Here is a 24,222-nt window from a genome sequence, read left to right on the forward strand (position 1 = left end):
TGCGGGATGAGTGACACTAGGCTCAGGGCCTGCAGGCGCTCAGCCTTCTGACTGGTCTGGGTTTGCTCGCTTCTGTCCCGGCACCAACAGCCCCTCTTCCACCAGAGCCAGAGGGGGAATCTTGCAATACATGACACCGCTCACCAGCCTAGATGGCTCCCAAAGCACCGAAGACAAAATCCCAGCAGCCTGCCATTGACCTTGAGACCTGATGTGGATGTGGGCCAGGCTCCGCCCCTCCTCTGTAACCCACTGCCCCACTGCTCTGCTTCCCCCTTCAGTCTTTAGGTTCCTAACAGGCCAAGCTTGCTCCTCCTGCCTCACAATCTGGGGTTCCCTCTGCCGGGAACGCTCTTCCCAGATCTCTCTTATTAATCAATCAGTCAATCAGTCAATCAGTCAATCTGAGAGAGAGAAAGGCAAGGAGAGGGAGAGAGAAACGTCGATTCTGCATTCATTAGTTGATTTCTGGCATGCCTCCCTTCCCACCCCCTCCCTCAACCAAACTGCAACCTTGGCGGATCAGGAGGATCAGGATGGGCTGGGGCTCTTCCCACCTCTGGAGTCTCAGCAGACAGGAATTCATTCACATTTGTGAAAGCACACTCCAGCCGCTGCTGGGATAACAGACTCCTGGGACAGGAACGGGGACAGGAACTAGGAGCCGAGGTCGTCTTTGTGAGTGGTGAGAGGCGATGGGGGCTGGGACAAGGTGGCCAGGGATGCGCTGGTAGGTGTCTGCACTCAGCTGGAGCTGAGAGGTCAGGCTGGCGGACAGAGGTGGTGGGCGGAGAGCATGATTTTGGCAGGAGCATCTGGGCGAGTGTCAGTGACTCTCTCCTTCCACTAGAATGTGAGCTTTATGAGGGCAGGAACTGAGTCTGGCTTGTTCCCCGTGGATCTGCAGTGCTGGAGCCTTCAACAAATAGGGGCTGAATGACTGAATGAGGAAATTACATATAGGGACCTATGAGGTCCTTTCTGCCAGTTGCCAAAACTACTGCAAATCCTGAGTAGAGGGACTTCTAGGGAGGGAAGGGCACGGGCAGCATGATGATGGGGGTGGCAGGCGGAGCCACACGAGAAAGGGAGGAGGGGGAGAGAGGGAAGAGTGGGGAGGGAAGTGGGAGGGAGAGATACAGAGGTGAGAAGAAGGAAAGGAAAAAAGGAAGGAGGGGAGAAACGAGGAAGAAGAAGAAGAAAGAAGAGACCAAAGGAAGAGGGGAAGGGATAACTCCGGTAACATCCACAGCAAGCCTCGGTTTCCTCCTCTGTAAAATGGGACCAACCACACTACCTGGCTCATTGGGATGGCTGTGAGGACTAAGGAAGGTACTACACATAAGGTGCTTTAGACCGATGCCTGGCACGTGGTCCACATTCCCAAGGGAAGCTAGTATTAGTGTTCCCACTCCCAATTCTAATGGTGCTCTTTCTGGCTGCCGACCGCCAGCCATCAGCCAGGTGGCAGAAGCGGGAAGCGGCACCGAGCCCTGCAGGAGGCGGTGCTCTGGTGGGAGCCAGGCCTGAGCCCCAAGGATTAACGTGTCAGTCCTGTGGGGAATCAGGCTGACAGGTGCTCTCCAGGTGTGGGGGTCCCAGCTTGTTCATTATCGCAGCCACGGTGGTTGTTCTTGAGTTCCCCCATCCTCTTCTTTCTTTCTCTTTATTGTATTTTAAAACCTGGAAATAAAAATTGATGGGGAGCAAATTGCTCTGGCCAGCAACTCTGTGCTTAAAGAAGTCATTGTGGGAAAGCAATTACGGGGATGTCAAAGGCTGTCAGGGTAGCCGGCAGCTGCCCAGTGGTCTCCAGGCCCCCTGAGGGGAGATGCGGGGGGTCAGCCTGGAGGAGCAGGGTGGGGGTCTGTCACATCACCGGCATAACTGAGGTCACCATCTTGCTTACCTTGGGCCTGGCACCCTGCAAGGAACCGGACATAACTGGTCCCTAATTTGTGCTGAGACAACCATCAGGACAGGGTTCACAATCCCATTTTACAGATGAAGCGACTCCAGTGACAATAAAGGCAAAAATGGTAACAACAGCGCACCCTTATTCAGTCCTTACTGGACTCTGGGCATTCTCCTGAGACACTTATGTGGATTATCATATTTCATTTCTGCTCCCGCGATAGGAGATAAATACTAATACCTATCCTCCTCTCCTGGATGCGGAAAGCGCCCGGCTGGAGGAAGCTGTGCCATGCAGTGCCACACCCCCCTCCCCTGGCTGCCTCCAGCTGCCAGGGGCTCCCTGCGCCTCTTTCAGCCTGAGGGCCTTTTCCTTAAGGAAGTAGTTGTCATGATGGGGTCTCTCTATGTGCCCGGAAGCCGCCCTCACTCAGTGGGGGCTGGGAGTGGATGGATCAATTGTCCTGAGGTGGGACGGCTCAGGTGCAGCCTCTTTCCCCAGATTTCCCAGTGGAACCAGCTCCAGCAGCCCCCACTTGTGGTAACTGGCTTCACAATGCCCCTTCAGTGACCTTGTCTCCCTTCCCACTCCCACCTGAGTTTCTTGGAGTCGCTTTCCAAGGAAACTACCTGCCCCAGAACCCCTGTCTCAGGGTCTGCTTGTGGGGAAGCCAGACCTCAGACACAGGCCTCAGGCTAGTCACTGGGCGCACGAGGCTGAGCCAGGCAGTATGTTCCCTGCCCCCACAGTTACAAATGGCTCCGGGTCCCCCAGTCAGTCTGACACTCATTCACACACAAAGCAAAGAAAAAGAACAATTCTACTCCTAGCCCTTTCGTGACACTGTCCATTCTCTCATGCTCTTAGGCTTGAGGAAGACTCAACTGAGTGACAAAAAAATCACGTCTGACCGCCAAACAAAGAAAACAGGGATGCAGAAAGCCATTTTCCCAGGATGCAGGGGGAGGGAGGGAAGGTGGCTGGCTGGCTGGGGGTGAATGAGACATTCACAATCAGAAGGGACACGGGACCTCTCTGAGGCCAGCTATCAAGCTGGGATTATGTGGTAGCAGATGAGAAGGGGAGAGTGCCAGAAAGGGGTGGGGACAGACACTGTGGCTGAGGCTCAGTTAAGTGGGACCTTATGTGTAGAAGAGATGGAAGGAGCAAAAGACAGTCCAATCAACCCCCTGGGGGTACAGCCAAACCATGGCTGGGACCGCCTCCCCCCACTGCTGGATCTCACCGCTGTGCTCTACCCTGAGTCTGCTGCCCTCCCTCTTCTCCCCTGCCCCTCCGGGGGCTGGATGTAACAGGCAGCTTCAGCTCTAGTGGGAAGGTGAGAGAGGCACCTGGGTGTGGGCTGGTCCCACCCACGAGCGAGGACATGTCCTCACGCCAAGGTGACTTGGAAAGTGGGTGGCATGCCCCCCATGCTTGCTGCCATCGGTGGGCACCAATTGGCCTGGCACGTACTACTCACTAATGAACCGTATTGATTCCACATTCTCTTGTTGTCTCGCTAAATGGCAAGCCACACGTCTGATAGATTAAATACCCACATGATTGCCCACCTGACATCTCCATCACTCCGCCTGAGGGTCCCTAATGAATTGTACAGCCCCACAACGACAGAAGAAATTAAGGTCAAAGTCTGATGCAGAAACTATAAATCACCCATGATCTCTGAGAGTAGCAGAAGGCTGCAGCCCCATCCACTCACTGACCTGAGCCAGTCCAGCTCAGGTGGTGTGCGTGAGTGCAGCGTAGGAAGGGCATGCTGGGAAACTCGTGCCTGAGAACTACCCCTGCCCACAGACATTTGGGTTCCTCTATTTCTTGGCCGATCCCATTCCCAGTAGTCAGAATGTTCTAACAGACTGAGAAAGGCACCGAGAGGTGAGCAGCCTATCTCATTTATAAAAACTTGCATCCCAAGGAGTTCAACACACCCTGACCACACTGTTCTAAAAATGTCCCCAGAAAGAGGGTGGGGTCCAGCAGCATTCTCTCCATTAGGCAGATGGAGGCATTGAGGCTCACAGAGAAAAGGGGCTTGGCCAGGGTCATTCAGTGAATCAAAGACCTTGATGTTCCAACTCCAAGTTCGCAGGTCTTGTTATAATAAGTGCCTAAAGGGGTCTTTTGTCTTGGTCTTGTTTCTCCTTGGGTAAGGGCTACCCTCTGTAGGTGGCTGTGCGGGCAGAGGGAGCTCTGGCCTGGGGTTCTGTTTGCATCGCCTTGTACCTCTTGGCCCCACAGTTCCATCAGGCCGTTACGGAGGGGCTTAGTCTCCATGAGGAGACTGAGCTGCCTCATGGTTAAGGGAAAGAACTTGGGCATCCTAAGGATAAGGTTCATGCCCGAGCTCTGCCCCTTCCACAGGTGTAAACTCTGGGAAACACCTAACTTCTCGGAACCTCAGTGCTCTCATCTATAAAACGAGGGGGCTAATTTCTAACACCACAAGGTTGCTGTGGGGATTCAATGAGATAACATGAGTGACTGGCTTAGTTTGTTGCCACTTAATATTAGTTCCTATTATTTGTTTAGTACTTACTCTGTGTCAGGTACTGTGCTAAGTTCTGTACATGTATTATCTCATTGAATCCCCCACAACAAATCTATAAGGAACTATCATCATGACCATGTTCCAGAAGAGGAAACTAAGACACACAGAAGTTACTTGGCAGAGACCAAACATCTATGCTCCCTTTCTCAAATTAACAGAAGCTGTCTGGTTAAAATATTACACTTCCCAGCTTCCTTTGCAGATAGGTACTGCCACATGACTAAGTTCTGGCCAATGAGATGAAAGCAGACCTTTGCAATGCATTTCTAAGAAGTCTCCTTAAGAGGGAGGGGTGCCCTCCTTTGTTTTCTGCATTCTGCAGCTTGGAATGTGAGGTGAAGGCTGGCCACGAGCTAGGCCCGTGAAGATGAGGGCTGTGCTCTTGGAGTGGGGGAGAAGAGAGCTGAAGGAGCCACCCAAGGCTTTTGCCCCTCCAACTACTTTTACATGGGAGAGAATATACTTTGATCTTGTCTAAGCAATTATTTTGAAGGCTTCTATCACTGCTTGCTGTATTGGGTCATTGCTGATACAAGTAACTTATTCAAAGTAATATAGTTCAGAAGTGGCTGAGTCAGAATAAACGTCAGAGTTTTAAGCCTGGAATCTTGGGTCTTTACCACCCTGTTCCCAGTAGTGAGGACTTAAGGAACAGGAGTTGATATCATTATCATGACATAGTAAAGCAGAGAAGGCTCCTTCTAGAGGTGTTCAAACTTAGGTAACCATGCATTAATTGGTCATAAAATCAATTTAAATTAATGGGTCATGACTAGCACTTAAATAAATAAAATCTAGTTGAATAAAATAGAAATAGCAGAGTGAAAACCATAAGACATTGATGAAAGATGTAGAGAAAGACACAACGGATAAATGGAAAGGCATTCGACGCTCATGGACTAGAAGAATATTGTTATCTTCTCTGATAAGAATATTGGGTCTCTACTACCCAAAACAATCTATAGATTCAATGCAATTCCTGTCAAAATTCCAATGGTATTTTTCACAGAAATAAAACAATTTTAAAATTTGTATGGAACCACAAACACCTTGAATAGCCAAAGCAATCATGAGAAAGAAGAACAAAGATGAAGGTATCACACTCCTTAATATCAAACTATATCACAAATAAAACAGTACGAGTTGGCATAAAAATAGACACATAGATCAATGGAACAGAATAGAGAGTCCAGAAAAAACTTGTGCATATATGATCAATTATTTATGACAAAGGAGCCAAGAATATACAATGGGAAAAGGACAGCCTTTTCAACACATGGTGGTGGGAAAACTGGACAGCCACCTGCAAAAGAATGAAACAGGACCACTCTCTTACACAACACGTAAGGATTAACTCAGAATAGATTAAAGACTTGAATGTAACATCTAGAAACATAAAACTCCTAGAGGAAAAACACAAGCCATAAGTTTCTTGACATTGGTCTCAGCAGTGATTTGTTGAATTTGCCACCAAAGCAAAGACAGAAATAAACAAGTGGGACTATATCAAAGTAAAAACTTCTGCACAGCTAAGGAAACCATCAACAAAATGAAAAGGCAACCTTCGAGTGGAGAAAATATTTGTAAATCATATATCTGATAAGGGATTAATAGCTAAAATATACATACAATTCAATAGAAAAAAACAAGCAAACTAATAAAAAAAAATGGGCAGAGGATCTGAATAGACTTTTTTTCCCCCCCAAAGACATACTAATGGCCAGGAGGTACATGAAAAGGGGCTCAACATCTCTAATCATTAGGGAAATGCAAATCAAAACTACAAGGAGATATCACTTCACACTATTTAAATGATTATTATGGAAAAACAAAGAGAGATAACAAATGTTAAGGAGATGAGGAGGTGGAGAAAAGGGAACTCTTATGCACTGAGGGCGGAAATGTAAACTCATGCAACCACTACGGAAAATAGCATGGAGGTTCCTCAAAAAGTTACAAATAGAACTATCATATGACCCAGCAATTTCACCTCTGCCTATTTATCTGAAGAAAATGAAAATACTAACTCAAAAAGATATCTGCACCCCCATGTTCACTGAAGCATTATTTACAGCAGCCGAGATAAGGAAACAACCCAAGGGCCCATCAGTGGATGGGTGGATGGGTGGATAAAGAAGATGTGGTGAATACGTGCAATGGAATATCATTCAGCCACAAAGAAGGAGGAAATCCCGCCATTTGCAACAACATGGCTGGACCTTGAGAGCAACGTTCTAAGTGAAATCAGTCAAAGAAAGGCACATACCATATGATCTCACATACATGCAAAATCTAAAAAACACACAAAAACAAAACTGAGCTCATAGACAGAGAACAGATTAGTGGTTATCAGAGGTGGGTGTGGGAATGGATAAAACGGGTGAAGGCAGTTAAAAGGTACAAACTCCCAATTATAAAACAAATGTCATGAGAACGTAATGTACAGCACAGTGACTATAGTTAATGATACTGTGTTGCATATTTGAAAGTTGCTAAGAGAGTAGATCTTAAAAGTTCTCACAAAAAATAAAATGTAGGATAAAACAGAAAATACTAGAGTGTATTACTGCATATAGTAAGGAAGTTTTTTTAGATACGAATGTGTGTGAGTATGTGTCCTGGGTCATGAAGTTAAATGTAATTTTTATCACGGATCATGGTTAAAAAAAAAATTTTTTTTAAAACACTAAATAAACCAATGGGCATACAGGGCTTCGAGCCACTCCAGAATGAAGCTGGCAGAAGCCACGGCTGCCGTCCCCTCCTACAGGGATTGTGCAAGATTAAGCCACCCCAAACCCACAGGTCCAGCTCCATTTCTCCCCACACTTCTGTGCCAACCCCCGCCCCGCCCCCCTCTCCGCTCCCTCAGCCTTTCTCCCAACTGCTCCCGGGACAGGCTCTCAGGCCCAGGCCTGGTGGCTGCCATGGGCCCACCCCTCCCCTGTCATCCCATCCCAGAGCTCACAGCCTTCCCAGCATGTGGCACCGGCGGACTTGGTACAGCCATTTGGTTTGCAGCATTTCTGAACTCATTCGGGCCCCGGCCTCTCTTGTTGCTACCCACTGACCCCTCACCCGGGGGTCCATTATCTTCGCTCTGGCGACTCTGAGCAACTGCCTGTGCAGGAACAACGAGCAGCTAACCAGCGGAAGGGTGGCTCTGACAGGCACCGGGCGCAGGGGACCCCGGGCTTCTGGCACCGAAGAAGAATGACAGTCTGGGGGCAGGTGGTCACACATGTTGCCACAGGGGGCCTTGGCATCCAGCAGAGCACTGTCATTTTACAGTTGACGACATGGAGGAGCCCCGGGAACTCAAGGTCACCAGTGACTGAACGGCTCCCGCCTCCCAGGCCAGCACTCGGCCCACCTCCTCAGACCCTGGAGATGGCTGACTCCCACAGCAGGCTGGAGCCTGGGGCGGGGGTGGGGGGGCGGGCACCTGACGGTGACCGGCGAGTGGAGGGAGGCCTAGGGGCTCTGCGCCTGACAGACCAAGGTTTGAATCCTGGCTTGGCCACTTACTACCTGGCTGACCCTGAGCAGGTTACTTAACCTCTCTGGGCACAGAAGAGATGAATAACATACTGTGAAATGCTTGGCATTTACTAAGGTCACAACACCCACTCACCAGGGTGGTGATGAACACCACTTGGGTTTTTTGTTTTTGTTTTTCTTTAAAAGGGGCAAAGGTCAGTGGCAGACAAAGTCGCTCCTGCCAAGAATGGGGGATCCAGGGAGGGAGGCTTCAAAGACTCAACAGGCAATGGAGCTTCAGATCAATTTGTCAAAAATTAATTAGTTGAGTGACTAAATGGCTGGAAACTGTCAGGCCTTAAAGAAAATCCTGGAAAATCCACTCGAGGGGCATGCGTGGGGAGCCACGGCTCTCCATGCTGACCCGGGCCTGAGCCCGCCAAGGGCGGCCCTCTGCAGCCTCCCGACCCCCCGGGCCCTGCCTGGGCTCCTCCAGAGGCCCAGGGTGGCGGGCGGGCGGCAGCCAGCTGTGTCTCTGTCTCTGTCTTTCTCTGTCTCTTTCTGTCCTTAGCGCCTGTCCTACCTCTCATTCCATCCCATTTCGGGTTTACGGATTGATATTTAGATTAAAGAGATAAACACAGTCGGGGAGCACTGAGGCCTGACAGACAGAGGAACTCAGACCGTCAATCACCGTCAGCCAGCTCAGCTTCCTCCCAGCCTCTGGCCGGCACTGTACGCGCCCCTTGATTGGGGATGAACCCAAGAGCAGATTAAAGGGGCCCAGAAGTACAGCCTCGACACCCCCAGGATGGGGGAGGGTGTGTCTGCAGAGGCCTTCCAGGCCAGCTTGGGAGCAGGGCTGGGGTGACGCATATACTATTTACTGGTGCCTCTCTCTCTCTCTAGCCTCCCTCTTCCCCTCCCCAGGCTGCAGATAAAGAATTCAATTTTCTTTTAAACGGTGGGGAAATTGGAAGAGATTTTGTTCTGTTTAAGCACAGCTGGAGTCTCAGGTCTCAAGGGATTGGAGAACAATGAGATCAATTAAGATGCCCGTGGTGAGGGGTGTCAGGAGGAAGTGGGGAGAGAGAGCATGAGGGAGGGGGGCCAGGGGGCTGTTCTCAGGAAGGGGAAAGCCCAGGCCTGGAAGGAGCCCAGCTTCCACCCTTCCCTGCATTCACCTGTCTGTTAGGTTTTGCTAAAATCCCTGGACGGGGCCTGCTATTAAGTTATGTTATCGTCTCCTAGATCTACTAATAGTTACTGTTGCAAATTCTGTCATCAGCATTGTACAATTATAGATTCAAGTTGAACCAATGTTCTCAGAAGAGGGAGAGGCCACTGTCCTAGAACAGCACGGATAACCCTGGATGGACACCTGGCACACAGCAAGTCCTCTGTGCAGGCTGGGGACTATGACGTTTCCACACACAAGTCCCCAATGCTACTGAGATGGGAATTATTCTCCCCCTTTTACAGATGAGGACTGAAACCCAGGGACAGCTAGTAAATTGCCCAAGGCCAAACTGTGGTAAGAGGCCAACCCAGGGCTGCCTGCCCGCTTCGGTGTTGCAAAGGTGCACGGCCCCACCTGGCAGTCAGGCACAGATGGGATGGACATACCTTGCTGGGCCTGGGGAGGAGAACGTGGAGCCAGCGCCCAGACCTGTGTAAGCTGGGAGAGGAGGGGGCAGGCGGTGCTCCTGAAATTTCCACCTCTCCTGCTCCACTGCCATCTTCGTGGCTGGAGCCAGCACCTTTTACCTGGTCTCCTAGCATCTACCTGGCCTCTCCCTACCATTCTCCAGCCTGCAGCTCAAGTGATCCATCCAGTCTCTTTCCAGCACGGTCACCTCTGATGGGCTCGCTGTCCTAGATGGTCGCCTCTCCCTCCTCTTCCCTGCATGACCACCTACACCACCAGCTTTGGTCTGGAAGCCTTTCACCTGCAGCCCCCCACGCCTGGGGTAACCCCTGCCCAGATCGCCCACCCCCAGCCCAGCTTCCCTCCGTCTAACGTCACCTTCTGTGAGAGGCCTGCCTTCCTTGACCACCTGATGAGACAGAGGAACACCACCACCCTGGCATTCCCCACCCTGCCGGGCTATTTTCCCCCGTGGCGCTTATCCCCATCTGGCAGCCGCTGTATTTCTTTGTTCATCTTCTGCCTGTGAAATGTAGAAGACTGTTCGTCTGCCTTGTTCACCCATCACTCCAGGCCTTCAGTAAATAGTCATTGGATGGAGGACTACGGTAGTGGCATCTGGGGGTGCCAAGAGGGTGCAGAGGCCTGCTCGGGGAGGGACAGTGGGGAAGGCTTCTGCAGTGGAGACACATGGACTCACAGAGAGACCCCCATCACCCCCTTCCCGGCCTGCCCAGGAGCAGCCAAGGAAGTAGGGTCAGCTCCCGCCTACCTGTCCGGTAAGCCAGGCTGAGGGGCTGGTTGCACTTTAGCCTTGACCTTGTAATCACGTGCCCTGATTAGGATCAGGAGGCCCAGGGGTTCCTGGAACCTGGTGGCTGTTGTGCCGCCCAGACCCCTGCCTTTGTTCCTCGGCTGGGAGTTCTGCATCCCCAGACCTGCCTGACCTAGGAAGGGCCCTCAGAAGGCATCCGGTCTACTGCTCAAGGGCACTCTATGAGTCAGACCTGTTCTGTGCGGCACACCTCAGGGTGGGAACACTGCAACAGAGAGAGTCTGCTTTTGGGAAGTTTCCGGTGGAGTGGGGAGGGAAGGACACTATCCACGAAATCCCCCATACGAGTGGTGAGAGCAGCCAGGGAAAGCAAGGTACCTGGTGTGCAGGTGAGCTGGTGAGGAGGGGGAGACCTCAGAGAGAGTGGGCTCATGCTCGTCACCAGGGGGAGGGCTACTTATGAGGCTGCTGATGGACTGGCCCTTACAGTCAGCAGGCCTTGGACAGTCTCAGGAGGGAAGGGGAGTGAGGGGTGTGGTGGGCAGGGGGCTGGAAAGCAGCATAGGGCCAGACTGCGAGGGCCCTGAGTGCCAGCCGAGGCCTGGGGCCCTGGAACTTTACTGGTCACCAGGTAAAGTTCCCTCCCTTCCTACCGCTTCTCCCTCCCTTCTCCCTCCCTTCCTACTGCTGTTCATGGAGAGATCTTTCTGGACTGAAAATGGGGTTTGAAGGGTTTCCTCCTTCTGTTCTTCTGCTTGTTTTTGCACAGTACCCAGGAGGAGGAGAGGGACTTGCTGTCTTGTCTCCCAGCACTGTGCTCACATAGGACATCTCATTAAAGGTATAGAATTGGAATGAACTCTGAGTGGCTGCAAAACACCTACATTTGGGTAAATTCTTTGACAGTCTTCCCACTGAAAGTTAGGGGAGCATCTATAGCCTTTTTTCCCTTGAATCTGAACTTGCCTTACTGACTCACTATAACCCATAGAATTCACCAGAAATGATGCTGTGTGACTTCGAGGCTGGGTCAGAAACGGTCATGCCGCTTCTGCCTGGCTCTCTTGGGATGCTGGCTCCCCAGAGGCCTCCTCTGAGGTGCTTCCACTCAGAATCCCTGTGCCTGAGATGCCCGTGCCATGTGGAGAGGCCACATGGAGGTGCTCGGGTAAAAACGCAGCTGAGCCAGTGCTCCAGTTGGACCAGCACAGGCACCAGGCATGGGAGGAGAAGCCTCTGGCTGTTGCAGTTACTTTCAGATTTTGAGGAGCAAAGAAGGGCCCTCTGCTGAACCTTTTCCATGATCCTGATCCACCAAATCCATAAGCATAAGAAAACGGCTGTTGCTTTATACAGCCCAGTTCGTGGCCCTTGCTCAGAGCGTGGCACAAAGCAAGCTGGGTGCTGACTGAATGTGCGAACGGAGGAAAACAGTGGAGAACCACCAAGTTCCTTGAGGCTCCTATAGTCAGGACAACTACGTAATGTGCAAAGCCCAATGCAAAATGAACACATGGATCCCCTTGTTCAAAAATTAAGAATTTCAAGATGGTGACAGCAGAGCATCAAACCAAGTGTGGGGCCTTCTAAGTTCAGGTCTCTAAGCAAATACCCAGGCTGCACACCCACAGAGCCAACCCACCTGTCACATCTGTGTCTAAGAGTCTTGGTCCTTCCTATGCCCTTACGCAGCCTTTCTCTGTCCTCTGCTCCTTGAGGCTGGGGCCTGACTGTTAGAATCCCAGGGTTGGTCACAGACGAGAACTCAACCAGTGCGTCAACTTCAGAGGACGTGGTGTCCAGTGAAGGCGGAGCCAAAGGCAAACAATCCAGGCGTTCATCTGCCAAGTTTAAGAGCCACTGACCCCCAAATCAGAGAGAGCCTTCATGCGGATAAGAATACCAACAATAGCACTAGCAATCACAGCTGTCATTTACCCAGTACTTTCTAATGTGCCAAGTGTTCTAAAAAACCCTGTTTCTCTTAATTATGGGACAGATACTATCATCATCTCCAGAGAGAACACTGGAGACAGGGTCAGAGCCTCATAAGTAGCCCTCCCCCTGGTGACGAGCATGAGCCCACTCTCTCTGAGGTCTTCCCCCTCCTCACCAGCTCACCTGCACACCTGGTACCTCGCTTCCCCTGGCTGCTCTCACCACTCGTATGGGGGATTTCGTGGATAGTGTCCTTCCCTCCCCACTCCACCGGAAACTTCCCGAAAGCAGGAAGCCCAACCTGGATCTCCCTGGTCTCCAAGCCTTCTTCCCAGCCAAGGTTTCCTCCTGCAGGGTCTGATGCAGCTGAGAGGTGTCCCCTCACATTGCAGGGCAGCACACCCTTCTGCAAGGGACCAGAGGGACCAGCAAGCACCACATGAGGCCGACACAGGGGACTGGCCTTCCCTGATCACTTGGCTGGACATCAGGTTCCCAGGACCCAGGCGAGGCCCATGTTAGATTCCTTGCATTCAGCAACGTGGCGGGGTGCGTGTGGGTGTCCCCTGCGCGACGAGGGAGCCCCAGGCGCACTGCGCTGGGGGAGAGGCTGACAGCGTTTTACATCCACCAGGCCTGAGGCTGGGGCAGCGACATCACAACACAACTTTCCCTTTTGGTGTCAGTGGTATTTGCTACTGGTAGGGAGAGAAGGGGACAAGCGGCAGGGCTGCCTCTGTTGATTTGGGGCGGGGGTAGGGACGACCAGGAGGAAAAGCCACTTAGCTCTATGAGCAGCAGGTGAAGGCCTTGGGCATCTTCACCAAACCTCCAGACAGGGCAGGAGAGGGAGCTCTGGGGGCCAGCGGGTGAGTGAGGGATCCTCAAAGGGGAGGACGCATGTCTGTGTCATAGGTAGTGAACCTAAACAAAGAGCGACGCCCCGTTCCTTGTGGGCACAAGGAGTTGGAATTAGAGTCTCACGGAGCCAGAGGCCCAATCATCTCACGTCATGGCTGGACACTGGGGCTCCCCGAGGGTCACCCAGGTTACATGGCTGCCCAGGGCAGGGCCGTGACTTTGAGCGTGGGGTCCCCACTCCACAGAGGCTCAGCCAGGAGCTCCACATGACTCGCTGATATATCCGGAGGGTGTTCCCGGGCAGGCTCTGCGCTCAGTGACTTCACGGCCTGTTCCATTCAACTCTCGCAACAACCTTCCCACACAGGATCCTATCAAGGTGTCTCTCCCAGGTCAGAGAGGAGGAAACGTGCACAGTGGCCTGTCAAGGTCCCACCTCAGCAGAGCTGCGCTTCCACACGGGCTGAAGGGGTGGAGGGCGGCCAGATGCGGGCCCGCTAAGGCTAATGATAATAAAACACTCTTTCAGTCTGTCAGCCCTTAAAGACAGGGTGGGGCAAAAGTAGGTTTACAGTTGTGAGTATACAAAACAATTTATTCTTTGCTATTATTTATTAATTATTGTATTATTTTCCATATGAACAATGGTAAAGCTACTTTTGCTCCACCCTGAATTTATACCCACATCACCACAAGGGGGTCTCCCTACAATCTAGCCATGCAGGCTGGGCAGGCACAACATCTCCCACTTCATGGGAAGAAAACCAAGTCCCAGAGAACGATGGACCCTGTCCAAGGTGGTACAAGCCTTCCCAGGACAGGCTGGAGGAGGGCCGGGGAGGCGAGGAGAGGAGGCACTCCCTCCAGCTCCGCGAGGCCGCTCTGTCCTGCCTGGGCTGAGCAGACTGTGAGGAGGTCATCCTGGTGCCCAGGCCTGCTCAGTCAGGGCTCCTCTATGCCTCTTCTTCTTGCTTTGACTTCTCTCCCTGGAGAAGAATCCTGTCCAGTCTGATGGTCCATCTTCTGCCTTTCCTGCTGTGCTCTGCCTCCCGAAGCGGGGAGAAGAGGCCTTGGAGCGCAGTAAGACCTGCCCCACGGGTAACCTCCCTCCTGGCTCCTGTTCCACCTCAGCACCCCCTCTCGCTGCCCCAGGGACACAGAACTAAAATCTGGGGACATGAGCTCTCTACTGCCAGAGGCCAGGCTGGCTCTTTGCACATCCCAAGTACAAATTCTGCCCACTGTTTCCCAAATGCCTGCCATGGGTTGCCAGGTTGGAGTCAGTAAGAGAATGTGGGCGATGGACACAGGACACCTCCACTGTCCATACAGCAGCCCAGCGGTTGTGTTTGGGGTAGGCGGCAATTCAGGAGGAAGAGACAGCTGAGCCCCATATGCTTCACAAGAGCAGGACTCTGCCTCCTTGCACAGCACATCCCCCTCACTGGGTTTCAGCCACAGGCCTTTGCACATGCTTCCCCCGCCTCTTGCTCCCCTGTTAATGCCTACTCAATTGCCACTTCTTCAGGGAAGCCTCCCCTGGCCCCAGTCAAGGTCAGGTGCCCTTGGAAGTATGCATAGCTTCCTGATCTATCCGTAGGAGCACGTAATACTTAACATAAAGATTTAGTATGAACCTCAGGCTTTCTTAGGAGATAGTAAACTTCATGGGGGCAAGACTCACAGCAACACTGTGTCCTCAGGGTCACGTGCCTGACACACAGTAGATATTCAAAATATTTTGTTGAATAGATGAATGGCTTGAGTATTCTCCTCCTGTCTAATGGTACCCGCTAACCCCGCTAGGCCCGATGTACCCATTGGTCAGGCTGTGGGGCTGCCCCAAGCCCAGCAGAATCCCAGGAGGACACCCCATGGTCTTCCCACCTGAGTGCTGCTGTCAGGAGAGGAGGCGGGATTGGAAGGTGAGAATCAGAGCAGCCTGGGGACATGAGAAAGGAACAGGCCACATAACCTAGAAGATGGGGAGCCACCAACATCACATAGGAACCTGCACACACACGAGTGCGTGTATTACATACACACCCCCCTGAGTGCATGCAGCTGCACACACAGGCACGTGCACAGACACAGGAGCATTCCTGTGCATGCGCGTGCACACACGGCCCCCACAAACATGCTGCACCCCCTATACGGGTATACGCACCCCTGCACATCCCTCCCCTGTGTGGTCACCCTTCAGAGGGCCAGCTGCCACTGACATTCGCCCTGTACCCCCTCTTTCCAGGAAGCCTCTCCTAGTGAAGACAGCTTGGGGCTGCCTTGGGGCTCCTGTTTCACTGGGCAAAGTGCCCGGTCCTCCTGACATGGTTGTCCCATCAATAAAAAGTCACTCACCTGGCTCTGACCCCTGAGCAGCTTGGGGCCTAGAGAGCTGGAAAGTCACCTGATGGTGCTAGAGGTTCTTGAGGGTCCAGAATGTCACCCAGGGACAGAAGCCCTGGAGCGACCATGTGGCCTGTCCACATGGGTCCTGCACAGAGCACTTTCCAGTTCCCCTCTGTGCCCTGAGCTCCGAACATTACTGAGGAGACAGGCTCAGAGATCCAGGGCAGAGCCTTTCAGCCAGGCAGCCTAGTGGCTAAGAGCCTGTGGCTTTGGGTCTGGCAGCCTTTTTATGAATTCCAGTTCAACCGCCTATGAGCCGTGGAACCCGAGAAAGTTACCTAATCTCCCTAAACCTCAGTTTCCTCACCTGTATAATGAGAACTACAGCATCTACTTAGGCTGGAAATGACACATTCAAGTACGTGGTTTATGGCTAGTCCTCAATAACAGACAGCTCTCAAAACAGCTGTTACAGGAGCAGTGGCAACAGTAGCAGCAGTCCTCAGAGGGCGCCTCGGCTCTCCTCCTGCCTCTGGGCGGGACTGCCCCGGGCACTAGGTCTAGGAAGGACCGCAGGCATATTTCAACCCATCTTGCTCACTTTACAGATGAGGTGCTGCTACGGGAAGCAGCTTCCGCCCAAGTCATCCAAGGAGTCATTTCTAAGATCAAGCCTTCGAACTCCAGGTCCCCACTCTTCCCCCTCCTCCAGCGGACACTCATTTTGTGATGACAGGGACTGCAAGGACCTCAAAGCCTGGGCTGGGGGAGGTCCAAGGGTCGGGGAGGTGAGAAGGTCCCGCCCTTCCACCCCAGCTGGGATGTCCAGGCTGGAGGCGACAGCCCCCTTGTATTCTGGCTCCCCAGTGCCACTATGAAGCTGCGTTCTTCCCCCAGAACAGTCAATGAGCCACTGGAACAGGGCCATGCCTGGGGTGGGGGCTGGCGAGGCCCCCTGCAGCAGGCTTCAATGCAAATTAAAACATTTTCCTTTTCTTCATAATTTTTCCCTGACACAACTGCCCATGAAACATTTAAATAACATCCCAGTAAAGGTCAGGGAGAAGGAATTTCACAGTCCCTGAGCAGGCAGCTATAACTTCAGCCCCTCCTGCAGCAAAGGAGGTGGAGAGGTCAGGCTGACCCAGGGTCTGAGCAGAGAATAGCGGGGTGGGGGAGGGGAGAGTAGGGCGGTGGGGGTGGGCGGTGTGGCCACAAGACTTGCTGCTGCTGGGAGCTCTGGAAGCGCCTTGGGAGGTTGGAGGTGACGGCGGGTGGGGGGCTACATAGGAGAGGCTTTCGCATCCATGGTTCTCATAGCAGCCTGGGCGGGGCTCATGCCCCTTATGCCCATGAGGCTGTAAAGGCTCTTAGGGGTGACCCGGACAGACCAGCACACAGCACAGGCAGGGAGACCAAGGCCCACAACTCTGTTCACTTTAGATTATCCTGAGCCCCTTTAGGTGCACAACCCTGGTGCTGGAGCTTATCATTGCGAGAAACTACTCCCTCGTGCCTCGTCTGCACGATTCCACAAATCCTGGGGCTGGAGGATTGAGAGGACTGAGAAGGACGTGGGCAAGGCTTGGACAGACACACTCAGGAACGAGAGGCTGGCCAGAGACCCTCAGGCAGCCAAAGAGGAGGCTGAACTCATCTGCTAAACATCCTGAGGGGCCTGGGAGAGGAACTGGAGATGGGGTGCTGGGCACTCAGCAAGGGTCCACACGGGCCTAGAAACTGCTCCAGCGCTTGAGGAAACCCAGTTGGAAGACCTCCTCTCCAGTGCCAACCCCAGATGGGATCGGACCTGACTCCTGATCCTTGCCACCAGCCGCTGGCCACCGGACAAAAGGTGTGCCTTCCGACATACCCTACCCTTGCTCCCCAGGCTCCCTCAACCCGTTCCCAGGGCCACGGTTAACGTGAGTCTGAAAAGTGAGACCTTCTGTCCCGGCAAGAATTCCAGGAAGGAATCCCCAGACTCGCTCCAAGCCTGGACCTGATATTTGAACTCTCTGCCACAGGGCCCGAGGCCTGGGGGGTGGCGCTTCCTCCCCTTGTGAGATCTTGAAGCACAGGCTGCTTGGGTGTCCCTTCACCCTGACATTCAAAGGTGACTAGAGGGCTGAAGACACTTTCTTTGGGTCCAGAAGGCCCAGCCTCTAGGGGCTGCCAGAGGGTCCATGGGACCTCAAGTACCAGGTGACTGACTGCAGAGAGCACCTTGTGAAGCCACAGGCTGGGAAAGCGGGGGGAAGCAAACAGCCACAGCAGACGTATTGTTTACGCCTGATGTCTGATGGCCTGCCTAGCTAAACATCTGTTTGAAATATTAATAACTGTCAGATGAGAAGGGCCTGGGGGCTCAATACAGTTTCATACCATCTGTCTGCAGAGTAAACACACTTTGGAGTAGAGGGCCTGGAATCAGCAGGCAACGTCTATGCTTGGCGTGAGGATCGAACAAGAAATAGAAGGACTCCGGGGGCCTCAGTGTGGGTGGGTGGGGGCAGCAGTGAGTAAAACTCTAACATTTATTGAGCACCTACTATGGGGCAAGACTCTGGGTTTGTGTAACACACATCTACCACTTTGATCTGCTCAGCAATCAATCCCCTTTTTTCTTCTATCAGACTCCTTTGATATAGCCCCTCCCTATTTTCTGTCCATTTAATTTGGATGGGCTGACCCCAACCCCTCACTCCACTGTGGCGAGTATGAGCTGTCTCTAGTATATCAGACTCATGATGACTGGCTCTAAGAGGGCCCCAAAAGCTGGGTCAATGAAAATCAACTCTGGGACTTTTGCTGGAACTACTGAAAAACAGGGTTGTTTTTTTTTCCCCCAATAGGGTTGATAAATTGGTAAGAAGCAAGCCTATAGGGGCTGGTGTCCCTCTCTGCCAATACAGACAAACAGCCTATTGTTGAAGTCAAATTCCTGCTCAGCTGAATGCCTGGATGCAGCCATTTCTGAAACCACTCATACGTTTGAGCTACATGAGTCAATCTTTTTGTTTGTTCTGTTCCTTGAAACCAAGAGTTTGATACAAATGGACCCTGGGAAGGGCCCCATATTCAAAGTCCAAACCAAAGGCAGCCCATTCCTTCCCTAGCTCCTGTGCTCAGGTTGGCAAGGGTGGTGGTGGGTGGGGAGCCACCCTCCTCAGAGACGGCTGGCACCTTTTCCCATTAGAAAATGCTTCCAGGGCTCCTGGCCCATCCAGGTGTTGTCCCTCTCATAGACAAAGCAGGAAACCAAAGCATCCTTGGCCCAATCTCATCCTTCCTCATGCTGGCCACTTTTCCACATTGCACCTTGGCCAAGGGAGCCCACTGAAGAGAGTCCAGATGCTTTCATACACCAACACCACAACCTCTGAGAGCTTGGGGCACCCCCGCCCTGAGTGCCCAGGCTCCTTGGGCAACATCCCTCTGGCTGCCTCCCCATGGTTGGCCCCAGAACTCAGTGGCCCAGCAGGAGAGTGGGGACTCACCAGAACTGTGAGCACAGAGGTCCCCACAGTGACATTCTCATACAAGCTGATGTTGTACAGGGGCTGGCTGAAGATGGGCCGGTTGTCATTCTCGTTGATGAGGGTGATCTTCACCTTGGCATAGCCCACGTGATCGGGCACACTCTCATTGGCAAAGAGCTGTGTGCATAGAACAGGGACCAGGTAAGCTCCCACGTGCTCCTGGAGCCTCCATCCCCATAAGTTCCCCCAAGGGTCTTTGTTGGTCCTAACCCAGAACGCCTGCCTTAGCCACTGCCCATTCATGGTGTGTGCTATTGTGAGTCCCTCCATCAACTGTGAGTCCCTCCATCATTGGTCATAGGGCGAGGGGTCCACTGGTTCTGCTGGCAGTATCTGGACAAGACAAGAGTGCTCCTGACAGGTTCCTGAGGCTTTGATGGTGCCTGGTAGAATTCCACTCAATTCTTGGACATTTCCTGGTTGTCCTTGAAAAGGGGAGGCTCAGCCCAGCCCCTGCCATGGGTCATTGAGTCCGAGGCACAGGGAAGGGTGGGAAGAGGTGGGAAGGGTAATTTAAGGGAATGCTCTCGCCCCACCCAGCCAGGAAGATAGTGAGAGGGGCCTTACGTCAAAGTCGTAGCGGTCCACTGTTTCGTAGTCCAGGGGGATGGCCACCCGGATGCGAATGTCCGCTTTCCCTTGGACAGAGGTGGGAGAGATGATGAAGTGGTGGGAGTTGTTCCCCACCAGGTACACCTCGAACATGCTGTTCAGGCCCTGGGGTAAAGAATGGAGGAAAAACCAGTTAGAAGGGGCACAGGAGGCTGAGTCCTGAAGCACAGCTGGAGGGGCAGAGCTGCTTTGGCACAGAAGGTGGATAAGGGGCGGGAACAGGGCTGGCCTGGCTGTCACCCCTCAGTGCCCCCAGCCTCCACTGAATGACCCTGGCCCCTCCCCTGCCCATGTCTAGGCCCTCTGGGAATCTCCTCCGGCTTTTTCCCTTCATCACCCTGTCGGATGCCCACAATATCCCTTGCAGGTAGTTTTGTTCATTTTCCATCTCCTGCTCCTTTTATTCTGTCCCAGTGACCCCACCTAGAGAGGGATCTTCTAGCCATAAAACCCGTCAGGAAGATGGAAGAGAGATTGAAAGGGAGGGGAGAGAAGCAAATGTCTACAGTGGGCCTGGACAGGAGAGGGAACGGGAGACAGAGCAGGACACCATTTTCCCTGTCCTCTTTCTAGAACATGTTGGTAATGGAGAACAATGGCTTGCTTACAGGTGGAATGGGAATAATCCCATAGACTGACTGGCAAAGTGAACCCCCGTATCCCCCACATGGTGGCCAGCCCTTGGTGGCCTGAGAACACTGGATCCAAGACAGCCAGGGCTACCACAGCCTTGCAGGTTCTGTTAAGGCCCAGCAGCTTAGTTTCGGTCTACAGTTTCAGGTGGGGGGAGGGGGCACTCACTCTAAGCCAGGTGTTTCTGATCATCCTAACCATGGTCAGGGCTCATGGAACCCTCAGACACCGCCTGCTCATCCTCACACAAAGGGTGTGACATCTCCATGTTGGCCAAGTCCCCAGAATGGGGGGGGGGGGGGGGGGAGCCTCCGCTGAAGATGGGAGACGTGGCCCGAGGGTGGTCTGCTCAGAAAGTGATTCAGCTTCTTCAACCTCCCGCACAAAAGGGGGGATAACCCTCAAATACCACCCCCCTTCAACCTAGGCAGGCGGCACATGGTTTGCAACTGACCAGTCAAGAGCCTCCCCCCGACCCCAGCTGAAGATGCCCAGCAGGTTACTGACCCGGGCTCCCGGGGCCCTCCTGCTTGTTTTGTGTCCCCTGCCCCTGGCCCAGTGCCCAGCGCACCCCATCTGTGTGCATATCTGTGTGGAAAACTGGGGGCTAGAAAGGGAAGCATGCCTCTCTTCTTGGTTGCCCAAGGGTGTTGAGGGGCTCCCTTCTGGAACCTGTTCCTGCAGAGAAGGGTGCAGCCAGGCAACCTGGAAGCTTGGAAGTGACACCCTTGGCAAAGCCCGAGAGGCCACCAGGTTCTTAAGCCTCGCGCTACCCCACAGGTGCTCAAGCACGTTTGTGGAATGAATGCATGTTAACATTTACCCCTCAGTCTCTTGAGTTTTTTCCATTTACAACTACAAATTGGCAAAACAAGAGCACTTCCTGTAGTGAGCCTTTCCTGAGAGCCTGGAAGCAGACCTGCGCCCTGTTCCTGGTTCAGTGGGTTTGAAGGGGGAGGTGGGACGGCAGCTCTCGTAGCCTCTCCTGCCAACCTTGGGGTCCAGGCCAGCAGCAGGGCCTCCACAGCCCCCAGCCTGGAGTGGCTCCCACAGATTGTGCAGGCAACGCTCCCCTGGCCCTGTTGGGCCGTGCAGTTTCCAGTTCTCCCTGGTGTGGAATCCATTGTCAGATGGAGGGGATCAATTAAATGCCCGAAGGGGCGCTAATAGCCAAAGCTGGCGGAGTGTGACAGCTCTGAGCAGGTGACACCAATCCTTCTCCCTCCCCTGGGCCCAGGCACCTCCGCCACAGGACCTGGGGGCCTGAGAGAGTGGGAACAGGCTGAGCTGTGCCCAGGCAGGTGGAGCAGCACCCCCTGGGAAGGCCCCTCCCCTCGGAGCCCGCCACGCCCCCCCAGGCTCACTTACCAAGTTCTGTCAGCGGGAGTCGGTCAGTCAAAGGATATGAAGACAGAGGAGGAGCCAGAGAGATGTGGAGAGGAGGAAGGAACCAGAGAGAAAAGATGGTGAGATCCAAGGTCAGGGTAAGGAGGAGGGACCAAGACAAATTTGAGGAACACACCCTGCTCCAGAGGAACAGCCCCCTCTGTCTCTGATGGGCCATAGCCTCTGGGAGGGGGTGTGTGCACAGCCAGAGGTACTGGGAGGTCGGTGCAGCCCCACACATAGAGAAGGGGGAGGGACACAGAAGAAGAGGTACGCATCCACAAAGGGGGAGGCAGGACGGGGCTCCTGTCTCCCCGAGCTCACTGAGTCCTCACCCAGAGAGGGTGGGAAGGGGGATGGGGTCAGCTGGGAGACGAAGGGCCATGGCCTACTCCCAGGAGCCTGGGCAAAACCCCTGCAGGAAATGACCCCAAGCATTGTCATGTTTTAAATTTCCTAACACAGAAAACGTGAAAGACATGATAAACACAGACATAGAAAACATTCACAGAATTCAAAGTGTAAAGGGCACATAACCATTTCCTTTCTCCACTGCTCCGGCCACTAGTGGGAGAGCCTTCCCAAGAGCCTCACAACCCCCAGCCTTGGGTCTCTTTCCCCAGGAAACCACGCGTGTACAAGCACTGTGTATCAACGCCTCCCCCTTTGGACACAAGCAGAAGCACACTATACACATTGCTCTATGTTGGAGTTTTCTTTTTTCACTTAAAGCTATATCTTGGAGATTATTTCATAACTATACAAATAGATGATCGTATTAAAAACCAACAACACAACACACATTTAGTGGGCATCTACTCTTTGCCAGGCACTGTTCAGAATAACCACAGAATGACCCTCTGAGGTTGTGGAATGTCAAAAGCCTACTGAGGCCCCAGACCATGCCTCAGGCAGCGTAAGCCCACACGGGAGTGGGCACACAGTAGGTGCTCAGAAAGCGATGGGGCTTCAGCAGTTTTTTCTCACCCATTACTGTGCATCCGCTTCCCACAGGCCATAGGGTGGAGATGAAAGAATGCTGTAGCTGGTAAGCCCCTCCAGAGGAAATGAGGTTCAGAGAGGTTGAACGAGCCAAGCAAGGCTGCACGGGTGGCTGGCGGCACAGCGAGGACAGCTCCCAGGATGGGGTGCCTTCAGGCCAAAGGAAGCGGAGTCAGGGCCTAATGCTGGCATCCGCCAGCTGCAGCGCCAGTGCAATATGAGGAAGCAGAGCAAATGGAGCCGGTCACGCTGAACACTCAGGGGCGACTCTAAGAGCTCGCCGGTAGGCGAGCATATAAGCAGGGGAGGCCGCCAGGGAAGGGGGGTTCTGAACTGACTTTAGGAATGAAGGGAAGGAAAACGGGCTCACGGAGAAGAGATGCCAGGTGGAGGAAGTGGCTTTAAGCTTGTTCTCAGTCCTTAGGGTGTATCCGAATCGCCCGGAGGCTTTGTTAAACCAGCTTGCCACCCTCCCTCAGGAATATTTGATTCAGTAGGTCTGGATTGGGGCCTGTAAACTGGCTCTTCTAATAAGTTCCAGGTAATGCCCCAATGCTGCAGGTCTGAGACCACCATTTGAGAATCACTGGCCTAAGCAAAGGCATGGAGCTGGAAATGAATAATGAAGGATGAGACTAACAAGTAAGCTGATTTGCAAAGGGTCCATGGAGGGGAGCTGGCCTGATTGCTGGGGTAATGGGAGGCGTGGTGAGCCTCCGGAACCCCCACCTCAGGTAACCTCTTGAGGGCTTTAGCATTGTTTCCATGAGCAATGGGGAGACACTCCATGCTCTGGATCAGAGCAAAAGAGGGAGGCGACCTTGGCAGCCATGTGGATGCCACGCCAGCACAGCCCTGCTCACCCGCACATTAGCTTGCCAGTGGGGCCCTACACAGAAACACAGGGGCCCAGGGCCCCTGTGGCAGAATCTGCCAGGGGTGGAGCCCAGACAGCAGGAGCTGCATTTTTTTTCAGTGCCCCTGGAGGCACCATGTGGCACAGCCAGGATTGGGAAGACTTCAGACACAGGGGTGCAGAGGGGCGAGCAGCCAGAGAGGCAGAGTGGAAGTTCTCCACCAGCCACACATCAAAATCACCCGCGGGGCTTTAAAATATCCCCATGCCTACGCCATAGGGGGAAATCAGGCCGAGGAAACCAGACTGGCAGGGTGGAAGGGGCAGAAAGCAAGCAGACATCAGGATTTCATTACACTTTCAGATTATTCATTCTAACGTGCATCCAAGGAAGGAGGAGAACGATAAGGGTAGATCAGTGGTTCTCTGAGTGTGGTACAGGGAACACCACATCAGCATCACCTAGGAACTTGTTAGTAATGCAAATTTTGGGGCCACGCCCAGTTCTACAGAATTAGAAACTCTAGGAATGAGGCCCTTGAGTTGTAACAAGCCCTCCAGGTGTCCTGTTAACACGGTAAAATTTGAGAATCACCAGCATGAAGCAAGGCAAAGGAAGGAGCAAGTCTGCGAATCGTGAGGAAAATCCGACG

At 53.1% G+C, this 24,222-nt stretch overlaps 1 protein-coding gene across 2 annotated transcripts in view; it reads right to left on the reverse strand.

Annotated features, from left to right (window-relative positions):
- The window catches only part of CDH23 (cadherin related 23), a 363,213-nt gene that overhangs the window by 140,789 nt on the left and 198,202 nt on the right, over window positions 1-24,222 (reverse strand). For both annotated transcript variants that reach the window (XM_054572651.1, XM_054572650.1), the window contains exons 11-13: window positions 21,694-21,699; window positions 19,648-19,797; window positions 19,039-19,197 (exon numbers count right to left, since the gene is read on the reverse strand). In XM_054572651.1, the coding sequence (XP_054428626.1) occupies window positions 19,039-19,197; window positions 19,648-19,797; window positions 21,694-21,699 (315 nt within the window). The remainder of the gene's footprint in view (window positions 1-19,038; window positions 19,198-19,647; window positions 19,798-21,693; window positions 21,700-24,222) is intronic.

Source organism: Pteronotus mesoamericanus, unplaced genomic scaffold, assembly GCF_021234165.1.
Source record: "Pteronotus mesoamericanus isolate MK-2021 breed Mesoamerican mustached bat unplaced genomic scaffold, CSHL_Meso_final contig_24, whole genome shotgun sequence".
Classification (NCBI taxonomy): domain Eukaryota; kingdom Metazoa; phylum Chordata; class Mammalia; order Chiroptera; family Mormoopidae; genus Pteronotus; species Pteronotus mesoamericanus.